This window comes from Mus pahari, chromosome 2 (assembly GCF_900095145.1).
Source record: "Mus pahari chromosome 2, PAHARI_EIJ_v1.1, whole genome shotgun sequence".
NCBI lineage: Eukaryota > Metazoa > Chordata > Mammalia > Rodentia > Muridae > Mus > Mus pahari.
The window spans coordinates 26,377,696-26,397,757 of record NC_034591.1 but is presented as its reverse complement, the minus strand read 5'-3'; the positions used below and the strand labels follow the sequence as shown (position 1 = coordinate 26,397,757).

The following is a 20,062-nucleotide window of genomic DNA, read 5'->3' as shown; positions in this document are numbered from 1 at the left end:
TGGATTTCTCGACATATGATCTCTATACTGAAGAGTAGCGTGGAGTTGAGGTTACTGAGAGACGCGCTTTACTTTATGCATAACGAGGACATACCATTCACCCCAAGCCCAGACTGTGTAAAGCTGACAGACTTTTGCTTCATTCATGAAGTGTCTGCCAGCTGGCCACTCTTCCTCTTCACATATTTCAGATGCCTTGTTTAGCTTTGGATATGAAGTTCCTAAAATGGATTTACCCACTGGTCAGTTTATGGCCATCTGGATGGTCTATTGATTGTTGGGGCCTAGGTGGAGATAGCAGATCAAAGGGGACACGCGTACCTTATCCCTGGAACTGCCTCTCTAGTTCTGCTTCTTGGTCTCGTGGGGTGAGCAGCTTTGACAGTTCACCCTCATGTCAAGCATCACAGCCCAGATGCAGCATCACAGACCAGATGCGCAGACCTACAAACTCGACTGAAACCTAGTAAGTCCTGAATTAAAGGCAGCCTTTTCTCCTTGAAGTTGCTTTTCTTGAGTATTTTGTCACAGTGACAGAAATCCAATGAGCACAATCCTTTCTCCACTGACAAGGATGTTTGTGTGGGAAACAGCAGGGCCATGAATATCATCAGGTCACTGCTCTAATGCCGGAGAGATGGCACCTATCTTACACAGCATTTATGTGCAGTATTTTTCTCTCCGGATTTTTACTCTAACAAAATCCCCAGTTTGGGGGCTTCTAGCTTGTCACTAAGCTCCTGTGTTCTTTTGCACAGGGTAGAACAACCTTCCTTGCATGTTTAAAACTTCTAATTCACAGTCTCATATCCAATAACCAGTTTATTAAGCAAAGTGCTGTCCTGGGAATTCATTTTTTTTCAAAGAAGCAAGACATGCTTTTTAAAGAAAAGATTGTATTTTCATCACTATCTTTTCAAAACATTCTCCTATCAAAGGGCTGGGATACCAATGAAATATAAGAAGAGAACTTACATTGAGGGCCGTTCACCCCATGCCTTGCTCACAAGATGTAGGCATTCTCTGGGGAGCATAGTAGGTAGGAGGTGAAGGAGGTATGCAGCTAATCTGGCTGCAAGAGCTCTCAGATGCAAGTCAACTGAGGGAGACTTGCAGCAATGGCATCAGAGAGCTGTCGCTCTGGCCCGTCTGTGCAAGGGTTGGAACTGAAGAAAGGGACTTAACATGGTCTTAATTCTCACCAACACAAATTGGGATGCAGTAGGAAAACTTGTGCGGGTATTTATTGAGGCACACACTGAAGATCTATAAAGAAATGTTTTATGTAATTAACAGCATAAGCACTACACAGTTAGAGGCAAAGAACAAGAAGAGGAGACCTATGTCTATTTATTGTACTATTATAATTAGTAATATACCATAGGTTTAACGAAAACTAAGAGAAAGATGGGCATATATGCATGCAATCCGGTAGGCGGAGCAACATGAAATCTGGGAAGAGTACATAACAAGCCACTCCCCGCTTCTATCTGGGATCTACCATGTCCCAAAGTATATTTCATCTCTTTATCATATTGAAGTCTTATGTTTTATCTTGTATTTAATATGTAAGGGAAAGTAAAAGTCAAAGAGATAATAACCATGGAGAATACACATGACGTCTGGGAGGTCACTGTTAGCTTCAAATGAACATAATGATGTTTAAAATTGGGTTAGTGTTTTAACGTCCTGGGTACTATAAGAATCATTTTCTATATATTCTTTATGGTTAATAGCAGTTCTTTAGCTAGTCACTGTTAGAAATTCTTATCACGTCTGATAGGCAAAACCACAAACTTCAGGTTCAACCTGACATTGGTTGGGGGTACACTCAATAGTAATATGCTTGCAGAGACCCGTCAGACCTTGGGTTTGAGTCCCTGTAACACTCACTCATTCACTCACTCACTCACTCACTCACTCACTCACTCACTCACTCACTCATTCACTCACTCACTCACTCACTCACACATACACTATATATCTGTATATATACATACATCTATATATCTGTCTTTCACTCTTTCAGCTTCTCAGGACACACACACACACACACACACATCCTCTGTTCACATCTATGAATAAGCATGCAGTGAGGATGGAAGGATCTGGCTATAACACTTGATGGTCTGAGATGCTGTTGCCATTCACAAGGTGGAACAAATAGTCTTAAAAAGAAGCAAACATCCAGTAAAACTAATGCTTACTTTAGTTCATATTCCTTGTCCATTCTTTTGCCCTACAAGGAAGAAGCTATGGTCTTTCCAACAAAGGTAACTTCAGATATATGAGCCTGTGGAGTTGGCTAAGTGGTAAGAGTTGGTATTATTCTGCTTGCAGCCATTCGCTCTGTCTGCTCTTCCTAAATTGTTCTGGCTGTTATATTGTGAGTGTTAATGTTCCTTCTCATCCTGTGAGTCACAGCAATGACATTTTATAAGTTGTACAAAGAGCTGTTGGTAGGTAGTACCATTGTCAGCAGAAGTAATAGAAATGGCATTCAGAGGCATCACTGAACACTTCATTACTAATCGTGTCTAGAGAATCCCTCACCAGTTTGTGCTGCCATCCACCGAAGCGGAGAATAAACCAAACAGTCCCTGCACTGAAGACCACTCAGGGCCTAGGAGACACTCCCAAAACTCTCATGACCCTCTGAACTACTCATCCTTTACATTTTAAGACACAACTTCCGTCAAAAACCCTGTTCTTTCATCAGTATAGGTTAGGAAAACACCCATGGTTTCATAGCAATCTGTACCTACTGTTCACATACTGATGATCGTACCCTATGATGACTGCAAACCTCCTGCTTTGTAGGTCCAATCTGAGTCCTCAGCACACTCTGCCCCCTTTCCAGGAACTAGCCCACATGTCTTTATATTTAGGCTCTCTGAGTTCCAGTCCCAGGTCCTGCATATAGCTCCTTGAATGTGCCATGTCCCCTTTCACGATAGGGCCTGCCCAACTGTTTCTTCATTCCCCCTCTTCTCAGGAAAATAAAATGATCCATGATCCCTGATACCATTTCCTTTGTCTTCCAGCTAGGTCATAGACTTCCCTTTATTATATTCTCATAAAGTATGATATACTTTTATTCATAATTATGTGATTATTATAATAATTTGTTACAGAGATTGTCAGCTCCATAAGGATAGAAACTTTGCTGAATCTGGCCATCACCTGAGTATCTAACATGCAGAATCAAAATATTATTAAGTGATTACAAAACATTGAGATAAATGAATCAAGGTATACTGATCCACATATCCAGTAAACCATAAATTTCATGAGAACAGTTATCATATATTATTTAATAGTGAGCCTTTTATTATTAACATGGGACTTAGCATAATAGTTAATAAATAAAATTAAATAAATTCAAGCAAATTCTGAAAAAGCAAATCTGGGAAGAGGATGTTGTTTTGCGTACAACAGAGCGTCTGCGAAGGTGAATGCACGTATCTGTGTGTAGCCCAGAGGCCGACAATGGGCTGCTCTACGGCTCTTTGCTTTAGTTTTCTGAGGTAGGTCTCACTGAGGCTGGAGCTCACTGATTTGGCTAGACAGGCTGGCCAGTAAGCCCCAGGGACTCTCTGGTCCCTCCTGTCCCAGAGCTGGGGCTTTCACCTCCGGAGCCATCCATCACCTGAATCCTGGGATTAACACTTTCCAAGTTCCAAATGCTTAAAGGTATCATTTTCAAACGTGAGCTATAAGAACACTTTGAGGATGATCTTAGTATCTCTGTTACTGTAGAGAAAGACAGGTATGGAGATTAGGTAACTGCCCTACATCTTCTAGGTATTGAACCCTCATCTCTTTATTTCTGAATACTATATTCTTACAAAAATTTTTAAGTGAAAAAAAGTGTCTAAATCAAGATAATTCTTTGGAGCTGAGTATGGTGGTGAACGCCATGATTTTATTGTCTGGAAGACTAAGGCAAGAGGCTCACACACCGGAGGCCAGCCTGAGCTACGCAGTATGGAGAAGTAGAGAGAGAACTGAAGAGAGAGTTACCTGTACCACAGACACAGATGGGTGGAGCTCGTTACACTCTGCTTTGTTCTTACAGCTGCTAGCCCAGATGGAATAGGTCTAAAACAGGAATGGACAGTCAGATCTCAACACAACGGACCCTTAAACCGACACAGACTACAAAGGCTTAGTGGTTCTCTTCTTTATAACATGGTACCTCACTATGCTATAAAAAGTACCATTAAAAGCTCTCCCTAGCAAAGGGGGAACTAGAGGGGTGAGGTGAGAGTGGGTGGGTGGGGAAGCACCCTCTTAGAGGCAAAGGGGAGAAGGGATGGGAGGGGGATTGCAGAGGGGAGTCTGTGAAGGGGGACAACAATTGAAATGTAAATAAATACAGTTTTAAAAAAGCTCTCTGGAGGGCTGGTCACTTGTTTCAGTTCCATCAACGGCCTAAGCATGGGGGGATGGGGTGGGAGGGGTGAGAAATGGAGTTTGGGGCACTTCTGGTAATCTGGTCATCACCACGAGGTGCTGGCTTTTCACATTCACAAGCATGTGGAGCTGGGTGGGGGTGGTGGTGGTAGGGGTGGTGCTGGGAAGCAGAGGCAGGGGGATCCCTGCAAGTCCAAGGCCAGCCTGGTCTACAGAGGGGTGCCAGTACAGCCAGGGCTACACAGAGAAGCCCTGTCTAAACCCCCAACTCACCCAATAGATAGATGATAGATGGATAGATAGATAGTCAGACAGACAGACAGATAGTACATGGTATAATTTTTTTCCCCAATTGATGTAACTTTTAAAATTCCTATTTTACTATACTGTCAGCTAGTATTTATAACTTATATATATGCATTCTATGTAGAACTTACATCTAATTAGAAAAAGTACAGTAAAAAGCTTTAAAGTGTTCATTTAAATTACATTTCCTTTATTTATAGGTTAATTGTCTCTATCAGTTAAACGTTGAGAAAATTAGACGCTTACATTTTGAAACTTACCAAGAAAGACACTACTGAAACAAACAATAGAAAGTTGGAGATTTTGTTTGAAAAGAGTGGTTCGCCCTTTCCTTCAGAAAGTATTTGCCGTCTCTGCAAAGCCAGATAAACGAAGGCAAACAGAACCCCATGGAAGACAACCTGAGGACAACAGAGAGAAAATTGGTTTTGAAGAGTTACGTCTCAAATGCTAGCAACAATCCTTGGCTATTTAAAACTGCATTTATAAAAGCTTGTGGGCTAGAAGCTTAAGACTTTAGAGTTGCTAGGAAGAGCAAACTTACTGTCTAATCAAGCGAGTGACTGCTGGAGCGTGGGGGCCAGGAAAGGAAGTGTCCAGCAGAGACAGAGGCTGCTGCCCAAGGCCCCCAGACATGGAGCACCTCAAGGGCTGGAGACTGAACTCAGAGCTCTCTACTGAGCAGCACTAACCTCTGCCGAGTTACATCTCCAACCTCAGCAATGTAAATATACCACACTCTTCTAAACTTTCTCCAAAACATTAAAACATATTTTATACCCATGCCTTCAACCAAACCAAACAGCAACACCAAATCTCATGTTTAAAAGTAAACTATGTATATCAGACAATATGGGGGGGGGGCAAAAAACCTAGAGCATTTCTCTAAAAACAAACAAACAAACAAACAAAAAACCGAAAAAGACATAAATAACCACACTGTGATTCATCACTGCAAGGACAGGACTTTTGTGCCCCACCCCAACCCCTGCACAAAAAAAAAAANACAAAAAAACAAAAGAACAAAACAAAAAAACCACCTCTCCTATGTTGAAAATGAATTCCTGTGTGGAATCTGGAGTCTTAAGTGGGCGTGTGGGAAATGGTCAGGCCATGAGTGTGTAATCTTTATGAGCAGGGTTAGTGCCCTATAAAGAGACCCCAGAGACCATTTCCAGTGAGACCACGGCTGCCTGGGATCCCGGTCTCTGGAACTGTAGGAAATGCTTTGTTGTTCAGAGCTAATCAGGGTACCCTGGTCTGTTTTAGTTTCCTAAACAGACGAAGATAAGCTCATCCTCGCAGCTTATCTGCTAAAGCCTACAAAGGCCTTAGCAGAGCCATTTTATTTGTATGTGGCTTGGAGAAGCAATAAAGTACCCTGGGAAGTAAACAGGAGCTGGGAAGCTGGGATGCCACAGAGTAGCTATCAGGACATATTGAAAGATGGTGCGGGATAGAAAGGCAAGAGCCCATGGGAAAGTAATTAGCGCCGGCTGAGTGCTCTGCTAGGCCGCTTACATTTGCTTAGTCAAAGGTCTCTGAAGGATTTCAGGTTAAGTGTGTGGAGTCACTCACGATGCTGATGCTGTGGCTGCTGCTGCTTTGCAAGCCTATCACCAAGTCTACATTGCAGAGCTTCCTAAGCCCACGATAATAACAATCTTAGGTTTGAGAGCAGACTGAGAACACTTGGTTGCTCAGAGGTATGCTGTTCTTTAGTACAGACTTCCCAACATTAACATCTTATGGAACCCAGGAACCATCACGAAACTCAATGAATATTGTTCTCAATGGTAGAGCACATATATGAGAATCACCAAGAAATTACAACTGTCAGTCAGAAGCCCCTTTATAGACAACACTTAAGATATTTTCCTGGTGATAGACATACATACTCATTTTCTGCTGTAAGAGAAAGGGCTCATGGGTAATCTGCATTAACTTACTCTCAACAAGTTTCTTTGTACAAAACCTAAGCAGAAATAGTCAGGAGTGCAAATAATTTTCTAGCAGTATAATTTGAGGCGTGAAGATATCACAAAGTAAATACATACGTAGCGGTCTAGCCTCCATCTGAACCACCATTCATACACACTTCCTTCCAGCTCAAAACATTTGGAAAGTGGCCAGAGAGAAAAGATCTTCTCAAATGCACCCTAAAAGGGAATCCAGCCAGTTAGGTCAGTGCTTGCATTGCAATTCCATTATAATCCATATCTTTGTTAAGCTAGGATTAAAAAAAGACCACTCATATTCTTAACTTCTGATCAATTCATTTGGAAACTTGGCTTCATTTGAAAAAGAGTAAATTTATTTCAGCTATGGCCAAAAAAGTTTATTTAATACTTTTCAAATTTGTCTTTCACATGGAAACTACTAAAAATACAAGATTTTGAAACAACAACAACAAACCCCTAGTAATTTGAAATCCTTCTATTGAGAAGTTTAACATAATATTAAAAAAAATCTTATATTTACTAGAGACACAAAACTAAAAAACACCTCAGCCAATACAATATCAATATCAAAAATTATTAAGGTGAAAATAGAATTTATTTTCCTCTAAATTTCTTTAATTACCTATGATTATTATGGCTGAACGAGCCCCCCAAATTAGTCACTCCAATCAGCCATCCTCAAATGCTATTACTAGCCACAGTTTCAAGTTTTATTCTGTCCAGTTAGTGAATGGCACCCTCTTATTAATCTGACAGCAAGAGAATGTTTGAACGAAGGGTAGAAGTCTGGGGTACATTCCTGCACACTAATGAAGCCTTTCAAAGAGAGCGAGTCCTCAGTATGGACTGAAGAGTGGCGGCAAATTCTACTAAGGAATGTCCCATTGCTCGATCTACTGCAACAGCATCAAAAAGGATTACTAAAAAATAATTACTGCCGACCAGAGAAAAATATGAAGATAATATAACTCAGCCACTACTGAGTCCTTGTGTCAGAGGAATTTCATCACTTTAAGAAAATACAACTATTTTCATTTATCCACAACTTCAACTATACATAAAAGAACTGTATCAAACTTTATTCCACAGAAAATGTAGGTTCATTCTTACAAAGATTTGCAAAATAAAGACCCATGATTATATGTGTACACACATACATGTAGATAAAAGCATGTATATATGCATGTATACATACATATACATATAGATATAAGCATGCATATATATATCATAACAGGTATGGATCTACTGAACATAAGCATATGACTGTAGCAGCTATATATGGAGAGTATCTATAAATAAATGCATTTGTAATTTAAAATTTTATTTCTAATTGAAATGTATCTATCATGTTACTGATAAGGAAGTTAGATTGAGTTCTGACTTTGGGTTTAGTGTGCTGTCCAGTGGGCAGTACAGAATGGGATGCTCAGAACTGTGTGCTGTTTGTTTCTTGTCCTGGGGTCCACACTGACCTAGAGCTGGGGAAGTTTCCTCAGTCTCACTCTTTAATGATAGGCCAGCTTTTTCCATTCTAATGTACTCAGAGAATGTTGGGTATTTGTTGTTACCTATTTCTTTATACATTTGCCTATTTTATTATTTTATGTATCTCACACGGAAAAGAAAACTGTATGCCATACAGAAACAAAAGTGTTTTAAATGCTTCTGAATATGAAAGTAGGTATAAAAGCCTAAAAATGCCTCCTCAAAGGTTCTGAAGAATTAGCTCACACCCAACCACACATAACAAAATACACCTAATGGACACACTTGAGGCAACTTTATGCAAAATGTAGCACAGCAAGTCAACTGCAGCTTATGTCAAAACTATAGATAATCAAATTAAAACATTCTGTTACAAGTATCATGACACCCAAACAAAATGTCTGCCTGATGGATTTAACCAGCAGATAACAGACTGCCATTCTGTTAAATATACAGAAAATTTCAACCATCAAAATAAAGAATATAAGTACAAAATGACCCAAGTCCTATAAATTAAGTGCATATGACATTTTCAAACTCTATGCAAAGTAAGTTCATTTTCCTGTCTCAATTTTGCTTTGTGCATTTAAAGAAAAATCAAGAAACAGTTTGATGCAATGAATAATGCACATACTAAGCTGCAAATTCTGTCAAGAGAATTTTGATCCTCACTTAGCGCATGTCTCATAAGAGGCATTCAATAAACGCTTGATTGATCAAAGTCAAGTAAAATGGATCTTGAACAATTGCCAGAGGAAGAGCTTAAAATTACTCCTACAACAAAAACAGTGGTAACAAAGTAGGTAGGGTCTCAAAAGAACTACACTGAGCAGTCATCCATAGAGTGACACTTTTATTATAGTCATTAAAAAAATGAAGCTAACAAAAAGGCTCTAACTCTTCTCCATGCCCTAGTAGACAAACTTTAAAATGTGATAAGATATAAACCAAGAAGAGCATACAAACCTGAGAATATGCCAAGAACCATATGCACAGCAGCAGCAAGCCTAGTTTCAACAGTAAGCCGAGATACCAGAAAAAATTTCCTAAACGAGAAAACATGCAACATACAAAGCAGTATAAATTTATATTAGTAAACACACCAAGGACACCTCTGTTTAATGTTTTTGTATCTTAAATGTTTCTCAAAATAACCCCTGCATCTGCTATCTATTAGAGGGTTTAGGGCATCAATCAGAGGTAGGGAAAAGGAAATCAGGAGCATTACTGTGCAGAAAGCAGCTATGGTGTATGACTGACAGCTCACACCCTGCTCATCTACTGGACATGCACACTGCACAGGGCCTCTTGGATGCAATTACACCCATGCACTATTGAATGTTTCAACCAAGTATACAGCTATATGTTCAATGCAATGTTCAAATTCAGGTTCAAAATTAGCATAGTTAACACTGCTGCTACTTAAACATAAAGACCCAGGAGATGGAAGCTTCCTTCCTAGAGGACTCGGATTTAACCATAAAGCACATTGAAATATGCATACTTCAAAGTCCATGTTCCAAGTTTATGCATTTTCACTAATGTCCTACAAGTCTATAGAAAAACTGTACTCTAAATCCAAAGATACTAATACGTTTTAAAAGGGCTGCATTAACACTTTCCTAGAAACTTATTTAACATGTCAATGGAAGTCAAAAAGAAATAAATTCTTATAAGCAAGATCTAAGTTGAAAGTCAGATACAGCTTAAATATTAGAACCAATCCTCTATCTTTTTTTAAAATTAAAACTCAGAAGATTTCATTGGAATGATATGATCATGGGGAAACTGCAGTAAGATAAACAACTGTGGCCTTACTTGAACATGATCAGTAAGATCATGATGAGAAATTCGGAAATGTCAACCTTATAGGTAGGGAGTTGGGCTCCTTATACGTGAAATAGGTTCATAACAACGCCTAAAGAGTGGTGCAGAGGACAAATTATAATATGCTCATTGACACAGGAAGGCTTTGCAAGTAAATATCTACTCGGACGCTCCACATGTGCAAGGAGCCACACGAAACAGAGTTGCCCATACTGAGCACGGTGTGGGAAGAGCCTCGGCCCACGTGGCTTCTCCCCTCCCTTCCACTCCCACTACTCTGTCGTATGCAAGGCAGCTTCAAAACTGCCTCCGTAGTGGAAGGGACACACACACTGTAAATGCGAAGTCGTGTTCTGTATTGAGCTACCTGCTATGTTCTGTAGTAAGCTATCTGGCTGTATTATTTTAGAAACAGTTTTAAAGCAAACATCCTAAAACCACATACACATTTAAGTGGCCTACCTTTCAGTGAAAAATAGCTTTTAACAACTAACAGGAAATCTAGCACAGAGATAGAATGTATTTATTAACGTCAGCAAGACAGTCTATTTACCATTTGCCTTCTTTTGGGTTATTTGTGGCCACAGTGCTAAAGTGACATATATGACCATGAACCACACGGTGACCAAGGGGACAAAGTAATAGAATTGATATGGTCGATCCATTACAATACATAACACCACAACCAGGAAATTGAGACGAAATAAAACCTATGGAAATGGAGAAGAAAATGGTTTTCATTCACAATATACATGAACAGCAAAGACAAATTTTCCTGACTATGATAATACATTTACGAGTCAAATAATGACTTTACAAATGAATTTTATCAATCCCCAAAGTTTCATTTGCCCCACAATCACTGAAGAGGTTAATTGAAACTATTTATGTATTTCCTAATGAAATTACAGTAAAGAAACACCCAAGGTGTTCCACAGGTGCCATCTTTTCAAAGAGGCAGAGAAATCATACACTACCCTCCTAGGGTTATATTTTACAGGCAGAGATTCAGTTGCCCCAGGAAAAGGTGGCTGTTCCATCTGCTGATGGCTGTTGATTTGCCCATTAGCATCATGCAAGTTTTCAAAGGCCTTTGTGATTTCATTACAGTCATTTCAGATATCAGTTTAAATTTAGCAACAGAACAGAGAGTGTGAGCAGACTTCTTTCTATCAGTTCTGCCTGATGTCTTTGTGGCTCAGGGTAGAGAGCTTTTAGACACTCTGAGCCCCTGTTCCCATCTATGATCATGAGGCTACCTCAGGGTTGCAATAGAGGGAAAGTAATGTTTAGAAACTGCTTAGCAAGAGGCAGAAAGTCAATAAGTACTAATCCTCTTCTCAGGCAGGGAAAACATTCATGATCATTTCAGGTAGCTGTGCATCTCTCTACAAAACCAAAACCAACCAACACTGATTCTCTGAGCACTGGTGCTATGATACATGCATCTAGGTTCTGCTTTTCTTCCACCACTAATAACGTATTTCAAATTACTAAACACTGAACACAAAATCTTTAAGGTGATATTGCCATAAATCCTAATAATCCACGATCTCAAAATGGTCATATTTATACGTTAACAGACGGACAGAAAAACATGTGGAGTTGAAAGAAGAAGAGAGTAACCGACCGCATTCTTACCTGACATACTCTATGAATCCCGAAATCCCCTTTGATCCAAAAGTAAGAGAAATGCCCGTACCCTGTCTGAAACAGATATGCAGCCACCAGAACTCGGATGTGCATGTACACAGGCAGGAACTGTTGACAGAGACAAGCAGGGACAGAGTGACAGCTAACTAACTGCTCTTGGTGGTGCCCCGGATTCTGTATTTTCCTAACACATGGAGAACAAAACATAACAAATCTCTTACCTTTGGCCATGGCCAAGGACTAGTTATAACATTCGAGTGGCTCAGCAAAACATCTCATCAACATATGGAAGCATAACAGTGGTCTCTCTCCACACCCTTGCTCAGGAAAGCATCTTGTTCAAAACTCCACGTCACCCTCATTGCTCTCTCCATTACGCCCAAGCTCAGCCATGCTCACTGCAATGTTCTCAGAGACCTCCCCTTCACAACCGAAACACTGCAAACTTTCATCTACATGGGCAGTCATTGGCAATGTGACCTCCTTTCTACATACTCTGTCATCCCATTTTTTTAGAGTGTGGCTACTGTCTCCACAATGTAACTAATAAATGCCTTTAAAAGATTTGCAACCACAAAACTTCACTGGCCCCTATTTTACAGCCACCTGGTCACCTCCGCAACCACCTAGCCTTAACACTGCTTAAAGTCATAGAGTAACAAAATACGAATTTCCTAAGTGATTCTTTGTAGGAAAAAATAACTGAAGTGTATTCCTTAATTAGGCTTTAAGGCCTAGATTGTATACATTTTGGAACAACCAAACCGAAGCAGGAACCTTTGAACCTGCGAGACACACACACACACACACACACACACACACACACACACACACACACATCTGCATAGCATCTACTCTAACCAATCTGATAGAGACTGTCCCTCTGAAACTGGGCAGTCACATGCTTCCTTGTCATCTATCTTCTGTTTGCTTGCAAATGTATCCCCAGGATCTCTTCTAAATGTATTTGTGGTCCTGGAATCCTATTTGCAAGTCAGGAGGTGGTGGTGACCATAATCTTAGCATCTGTGAAGCTGAGACTGGAAGAGTATGAAATCTAGGCCAGTAGTTTCTATAATAAGAGACTATTTAAAAGACCATGGCCTAGGGCTAGCTCAGAGGTACAGTGCTCGCATAGCAAGCCTAGGGCTTTGGGATCCACCACTAACATACAAAATCTCCAAATCCTATTGTCAGAGTCTACTTAAAAACCTCAGCTTGGGAGGCAGAGGCAGGCGGATTTCTGAGTTCGAGGCCAGCCTGGTCTACAGAGTGAGATCCAGGACAGCCAGAGCTATACAGAGAAACCCTGTCTCGAATAACCAAAACAACCAACCAAACAAAAACAAAAAACAAAACAACCAACCAAACAAAAACAAAAACAAAAAACCTCAGTCTTTATTTCTCCTAAGTTACAATAGTGGAAATGATCTGCATACCAGTTTTTATTAATTGCATTTCATCATTAGTTTTTTTTCTTCTAAACGTCTTATGTCATCATTAAATGAAAAATTCTAAAATGCATTAGAATCACAGATCATAGAGAAAAAAAAAAAAAGTGGAAATCTAATGTTGAAAAAGTCCTTAAAAGTTAGCAAACACAAACACATCTTTGTCTGCTCATTCTTGAATCGTAGCTCTGGTCTGAATCTACATTGCTTTTTGCTGCTATGGTTTTTGTTTGTTTTCTGAGACAAGATTTCTCTGTGTAACCCTGGCTGTCCTGAGAGATCTGCTTGCCTCTGCCCAAGTGCTGCTATTAAAGGTGTGAACACCAGTTTGGGCTTGAATCTGCTTATGGTTTTATTTTGTTCTTTTTTGAGACAGGGTTGCACTACGAGGTCCAGGCTGATCTCAATCTTGTAATCGATCTGTTTGTCTCAGTTTCTTGGTTGTGGGATTACAGGTAGAGATAATTACACACAGGATTAAGCATATACACACGTTCTTTTTAAGTGTGTGTGTGTGTGTGTGTGTGTGTGTGTGTGTGTGTGCATTTGAGTGCAGAAGCCCACTGAGATCATAATAATAACTTGGATCTCCTGGAGCTAGAGTAACAGGCATTTTGAGTTGCCTGATATGGAATGTTAGGACTGACTTTGGGCTCTTCAGAAAAGCTGCACATACTCATAACCACTGAGCCATCTCTCCAGACCATGAATGCTCTTTAATAGCAGAAATATATACTATTAAGGCAGTCCATTCCATCATACGATGGTCACTAACTATACAAAGCTCCATGGAGTGTAAAGTTGCAGCGTAGTGTAAACTACACACAAAGGCTGCAACCTCGCACATCACAGCAGTTTGTCTAGTAGAAGTAAAGAATAAGTCCTCTAGTCATTTTTAAACGTGGCTTCTAGAACCTTTACAGGCTAAAAAGAAACAGATAAATCCAATTTTAATAAATACACTCTATTTACTTAACTAAAATATTTTAAAACTATTATTTAAACATGTTAATGTAAAGGCAATAGTCTTCATTATTTCTAATTTGAAAATTTTGAACTTAGTGTAAATGTATTATAATTAATCATACTTAATTTGCTCTCTTCTGAACAGCACATTTCAGCTCTGACTAGCTACAGTGTCAGTGGCTACTTGGCTAACAGTGGAGTCTGGCTGCAGAACCACATACTCGAGGCGGATCTCTCTTCGTCTGATAGCTCTGCAAGTATTGGAAAAAAGATGTCAAACCTATGTTAACCATTCTCAATTACTTTAACCACTCTCTATAAAGCAAATGTTCAAGCCCCTTCAAGACTGAGACTGGAACTACAGAGTTGGGAATGTTTATTTATATTAAGCTATACAATTCTATCGGAGAAAATTTCCAAGTTCCTATCAGAGTTATAAATCTTACATATTTCTCCTAACTTTTGATTGTACCATATTTCAAACCAATAGAAAAGTTGCAAGAACAATACAATGAACACAAATAGACTTGAAGTACAAGTGACCTCCTAAATATTTACCATGGATCTCATAAGCATAGCCGCATTGCCATTTTAACAGACAAGACACGTAATATGACTAGAATAGTGTCTACTATATAATCCATATTTAAATTTCTCTGAACACCTTTGTCTGCTTAACATGGTGGCTCATGTCTGTAATTCCAAAAGCAGGAGGAGGAGGATAATGAATTTGGGGCCAGCCTATGCTATATCGAGAGCTCCAGACCCACCAAGGCTATTCACTAAGACACTGTTTCAAAGAAACGAGGGCTGGAGAAGTAGCTTAGTGGAGGATACTGGCCTAGAGTGTGTGAGTCTGTGAGTCTGATCCCTGACCCTGCAAACAGTGAAGCACACATTGCATTTGAATGTTACATCACTTTAGTGTCCTTTTCCCCTCTTATCTTTCCTCTATCTGTACTACAATAAAATTTTAGACTTGAAATTATATTTGAATTTCCAATTCCATTAAAGAGCTAGGCCGACTTTCTAACCCTCACAGTCTTTCATGAAACTGTTAAAAAGAAAGTTAAAAGCACAATGAAGCACAAGATCATTGTCTACTGCAGATGCAAGTTTGCATTCTCAGCATTTGAAGCACATTTGGTATAAGCCTTATTTTAAAAGAATGTTTATTCCAATAAGTACCATCAGCCTGGGCTATTTAAGAATTCTCTGAGATTTTACGAGACTTTCCCTTATAGCATGAAAACTATGGAACAACTATACCCAGACATATTTTATTTAAGATATTACAACTGGACAATTAAAATACCATGGCAGTTCAAGTTTTAAATAATGTTAGTTTCTCAACTACCCATGAATGAAAGCCCCAAATAACTTATAACCTACATGAACAATGCTTTTCCAGTGAGGACACAGGTAATTTTTAACAACAAAATGTGTATAACAGAAGTGGGACACATAATTAATCATTACAAATGATACGCTAATGAAAAGTACGTCCTCTCAGAGGAGAGTTGCTGTTTTGCTATTGTAAATGAGAATGTATTAGAGGCAGTCTGGGAAGATGTATTAAATGCTGGGCTGGTAAATGAGAATACTAGAATGCCAAATTGCCTTCATCTTTTTACGATGTAATTCCTTTCTGGAATCACTGAATTGAGGAACTTAATCTGCCATTAATTTTTTCCTACCTAATTTCTTAGATAGAAATATCACCACTTAATATGTCAGCAATTAATTACTTCTCCGAATGGCACATCCTTAAAACCAAAGCCCCTCCCCCCATTAACTAAGTCTTTATTCATACATCGGAGGGATTTCTAGGCTCCAACATTCACCTCTTCTTATTTCCTGGAGAATTTAGGGGTTTATGCCATGAGTCCTAAACCATCTCCCCTGACTGGATTTTCTTCACTGTCTCAGCTTCACTCGCTGCAGCTTAAACATACAGCCGCAGGGACCACTGGAGTCTCAGTGCTGTTGCAAGGATACACGGCACAGGCGTGGAATTCCAGAAAGGAACACATTTCTTTTTTTCATTCTTTTGCTCTCTGCCTTCAAGCAAAACATCCATAAAACTCAGAAGTTCAACAACTTTCAAAAATACAAAATAAGGAAGACTATGGTTTTAATTTTCTTAGAAAAAAATCAGTAATAATAATATTTATATTACTAACTGTTACTCTCCAAGCACTTTCTTCTTATCTGAATTTATCAAGTCAAATACTAAATATTTATAGATGAGTTTAGGGTAAGCAATATAACAGTAAAAAGCTTGGTACTGCACAAATGATGAATGAGTTTCTAACTTTAAAATTTGAAATATCTTTCATGTGTGTATGACTGTCCACTAGGAAAGCCATATGACAAGCAGCTGCCAGAGTCCCACCCCAGAGGCTTTTTTCCCCTGAAGGACAGCTGGAATGTTAAAGCACAGGACAACTAGAGTCTTCTTAGTTCCTAGGTCCAAGGCAACCCAGACTATGTTTCCTGGGAAAAGAAAAAAATGAGGGCTAAAAGGTCCAAGTTTTAAAGTTCTTCACTAGAAAACTAGTAGGGGCTGGGGAGATGGCTCAGTGATCACGAACATTTGCTGTCCTGCAGAGGACCTGGGTTTGGTGTCCAGGACCCATATCAGGCAGCTCCCAACTGTCTGCAAGTCTGGCTCCTGGGGAACCAATGCCTCTGGCTTCCACAGATGCTGACACTCATGTGCACATAGCCAAATGCAGACACACGACTAGACATGATTAAAAATAAATCTTAAAAAAAAATTAAATATAAAACTAGTTAATCAAAGTTCTTAAAACATAGTGAAGAATAGAATATAAATTTGATTTCTTTTGATAGTAGCTAGCCTATTCTAAATCCTTTGCTATTGACATAGCTTCCTGATACTTTACATTAGCTGTTCAACAAGATGGTGGAAGACATTGGCTATCTCTATAGTACTAAGGACAAAGAAATATAAAATATAAAGTCAATTATTGCCTCATTCTTTCCAAAGAAAATTGATTTGCTTTTAATATGGTAGATTTTTGAAAGACTTGGGGAAAGGCTAGACAGTTGGGTAGGAAGTGAGACGGGGACCTTAATCAACACGGCTTCCTATATACTTTGAACTTAGACTCCACATGCTTCTTACCGTGCTGGCTCCTGAGATGTGATAGATCAAAATCACAAGCTGCATCCAGCCTTTCCACTCATCAGTTTGCTCTCTATTTAGCACTTTAGTCTGCATGAAGGAACCAAGATCTGCTTTAAAATCGACCGCGAAGTAGTTATTTTGGCAAAACATACTAAGAATCATTTTTCTTACAATATTTAAAGCTAATGCAAAAGCTAATATCTCAGAATCATGGTTGGGGCAAACTGTCTCTATTTCTTGCTAAAAGATATGATGAAATTTTTTAAATGTAAAATAAATGTGAAAGACAACTATAATGAGATCTTGAGGAATTCAGGTGATCCTTTTGTTTTGTTTCAAATGCCACTAAAACCCTAACAGATGTACTTATAGGTATAGAAAGAACCTCCTACAATTATCTTTACAAAGTTGTAGAATTTCAGAGTTAAAAAAAAATCTTACAGTCCTCTTACACTTTCGTTGACAGATAATGTTCTATTATTAAAATTTATTTTCCTTAGCACACTCTTACAGGATATGAAGAACTGATTAATCATATTCATAGAAGAGTAGTTTTTTTTTTCAGAAGAGTTGGTAATTAAAATGAGATTCCCTTATAGAGACATTATGCAAATAATTCTGAATGATGGGCACACTTCTAAATTAGGAAACCCAGAGGCTCAAAAGTAGAAGTCATAGCATTATGTAAGTTCTAATGTGTGTGTAAATGTCTGATAAATATATAAATATAAAATACTTTCCTCATACTGAAGCCTTTCTTAATATAATCATATTTTTACATTTTAACTGACAATGAATAGCATCTAGTACTTGAAGGAATCATTGTTTTCTCTATCCTCAACCAGGCGAAATAACATGTTATGCTATACTTCCATCTATTTACCTGTTGAATGTTTTAATTGGTTTGTTTGTTTGTTTGTTTTTTAAAGAAGTGATTAAAGAGTCTACTAAGCAGAGGAGAACTTCAGAACCCTTCATCCCCTGTAGTAAGTTCTGACATGGAGCATGACAATGGTTTTTGAATGGACATTTTGGAGTTCATGGCATACCATGAGCTGATAAAAATGATCTTACCTCTTTTGTGTTTTCATTGTAAAATACTCCCAAAACCAAGATGTAGATAATTGGAATAAAGAATGAGGAATGTGTATAAAATTTGTTTTCCTTCATAAACAGGTTTGCACGGTCACACATATAGAAATAAGCCATAATCAGGCCAAGTTTGCAAAAAGACTGTAAAAGTATTTCTAATGAAGACACAGGAGTATTGATAATATTCTTCTTTTCCTCGCCACTTTCCAAATCAGTACAGGGTTTATTCTTCCGGTGAGCATTACGATGAATTACATAGAAAATGAAATACCCAATAATGGATAGAGTGAAAAAGCAAGCAGCTAGCTTCTGAATGAGAGTGAGAGGTGGCCGAGGCTGACAGCAGGAACCATCCACAGGCTTCACAACTTTGTTACAGTACACGTTCATGAGAATCATTGCACTCTGCGAACAGACAGGTTCTTGGTTATTATCTTGTCAATGATGCAGTCCACATCACGTTTTCTCCTGTGACTACTGTTGAGATTTTGACTCTGAAACAAAACGCTCTTGTACACTTTGCAACCACTTCCCAGACACACATGCGAATGATGGTATTCCTGCACTTGGTAAAAGCTAGTTTGGGTGTCTCAAATTTCTTGGATGCTGGTCACAAGAAGTTTATTTTAGAATGTGACCTAAGGCACACTGGAAAGTGATACCCCCTTCCTACTTACAATGCACTGATGTTGTTCTGTTCTTTTAGAAAATAATGAAACAACAACAAAAAATAGTAAAAAGCTCATGGCTGCTAATAGATCAAGAACAACAACAACAAAAACCAGAGAGATGTCAAAGACCAAAGAATTTTAATTAGTAGGCTTCCAAAACCATAATAGTTAAGATGAAGTCCCAGTCTTTACATGGCAAATATTGCCATACAGATACCACTGAAAAAATTAATAATTCTTAGCTAACAATATTGACAATGTACCTTTTATTTAATTTATAGCTTATAGATAATTTCTGAGTATAATATTGAGATATTTGTTGTTATATTAAATGTGGAGTGCTCAACATAGTTTAACCATCATAACGTACTTATTTTAGGCAAGCTGTCAAGACTCTGTCTAGTGGAAGATTTAGAAACTCTAGACTTATGAAACTGCAATTTGGGTATCTGCTGGATGTTGGTGGCATTACTGGACCATTGGTTTTCAAAGGACTCAATCAATGACTGAAAAAATCCTGTCACCGCAGCCCAGACTGAGGAAGTTCTGGGCCAACATTCTTACAAATCCTCATCCACAGATGTTCTGACAGGGTCCTTAACTATGTCCTGGAGTCTTCAAAACCTGTTATGTATATAGAGAACAGGGGTATATATACAAAGACATTTTCCTGTAGGAGAGAAATGTTTTACATGAACCCTTTTGGCAACCTAATCCTAAAGGAAGAAAAGACTTTATAGTCACACTACATCCATCCATTTTCTGGTCATGTTAATACAAGTAACACGAGTTTCATTTTTCCTTAAAATTTAAGTTCCTTCTTATAAACACATTTAAGTTCATAGCATTCCTTGCTGGATCTTGCTACAATACAATAAACAAACATTCAATGTCAAAAATTTTGAATGGTTAGAGTATGGCAAGATACTTATGTGATTAATCCTTCTCCTTCTCCTTCTCCTTCTCCTCCTTCTCCTTCTCCTTCTCCTTCTCCTTCTCCTTCTCCTTCTCCTTCTCCTCTCCTTCTCCTTCTCCTTCTCCTTCTCCTCTCCTCTCCTCTCACCCTCCCTCTCCCTC

At 38.8% G+C, this 20,062-nt stretch overlaps 1 protein-coding gene across 1 annotated transcript in view; it reads right to left on the bottom strand.

The window, feature by feature from the left end:
• Positions 1 to 20,062, bottom strand: part of Casd1 (CAS1 domain containing 1) — a 46,308-nt gene that overhangs the window by 2,540 nt on the left and 23,706 nt on the right. The window contains exons 9-16 of the mRNA XM_021189313.2: positions 18,297 to 18,719; positions 17,220 to 17,309; positions 11,640 to 11,759; positions 10,552 to 10,708; positions 9,138 to 9,217; positions 6,780 to 6,881; positions 4,983 to 5,123; positions 4,024 to 4,101 (exon numbers count right to left, since the gene is read on the bottom strand). Of these exons, the coding sequence (XP_021044972.1) occupies positions 4,024 to 4,101; positions 4,983 to 5,123; positions 6,780 to 6,881; positions 9,138 to 9,217; positions 10,552 to 10,708; positions 11,640 to 11,759; positions 17,220 to 17,309; positions 18,297 to 18,719 (1,191 nt within the window). The remainder of the gene's footprint in view (positions 1 to 4,023; positions 4,102 to 4,982; positions 5,124 to 6,779; positions 6,882 to 9,137; positions 9,218 to 10,551; positions 10,709 to 11,639; positions 11,760 to 17,219; positions 17,310 to 18,296; positions 18,720 to 20,062) is intronic.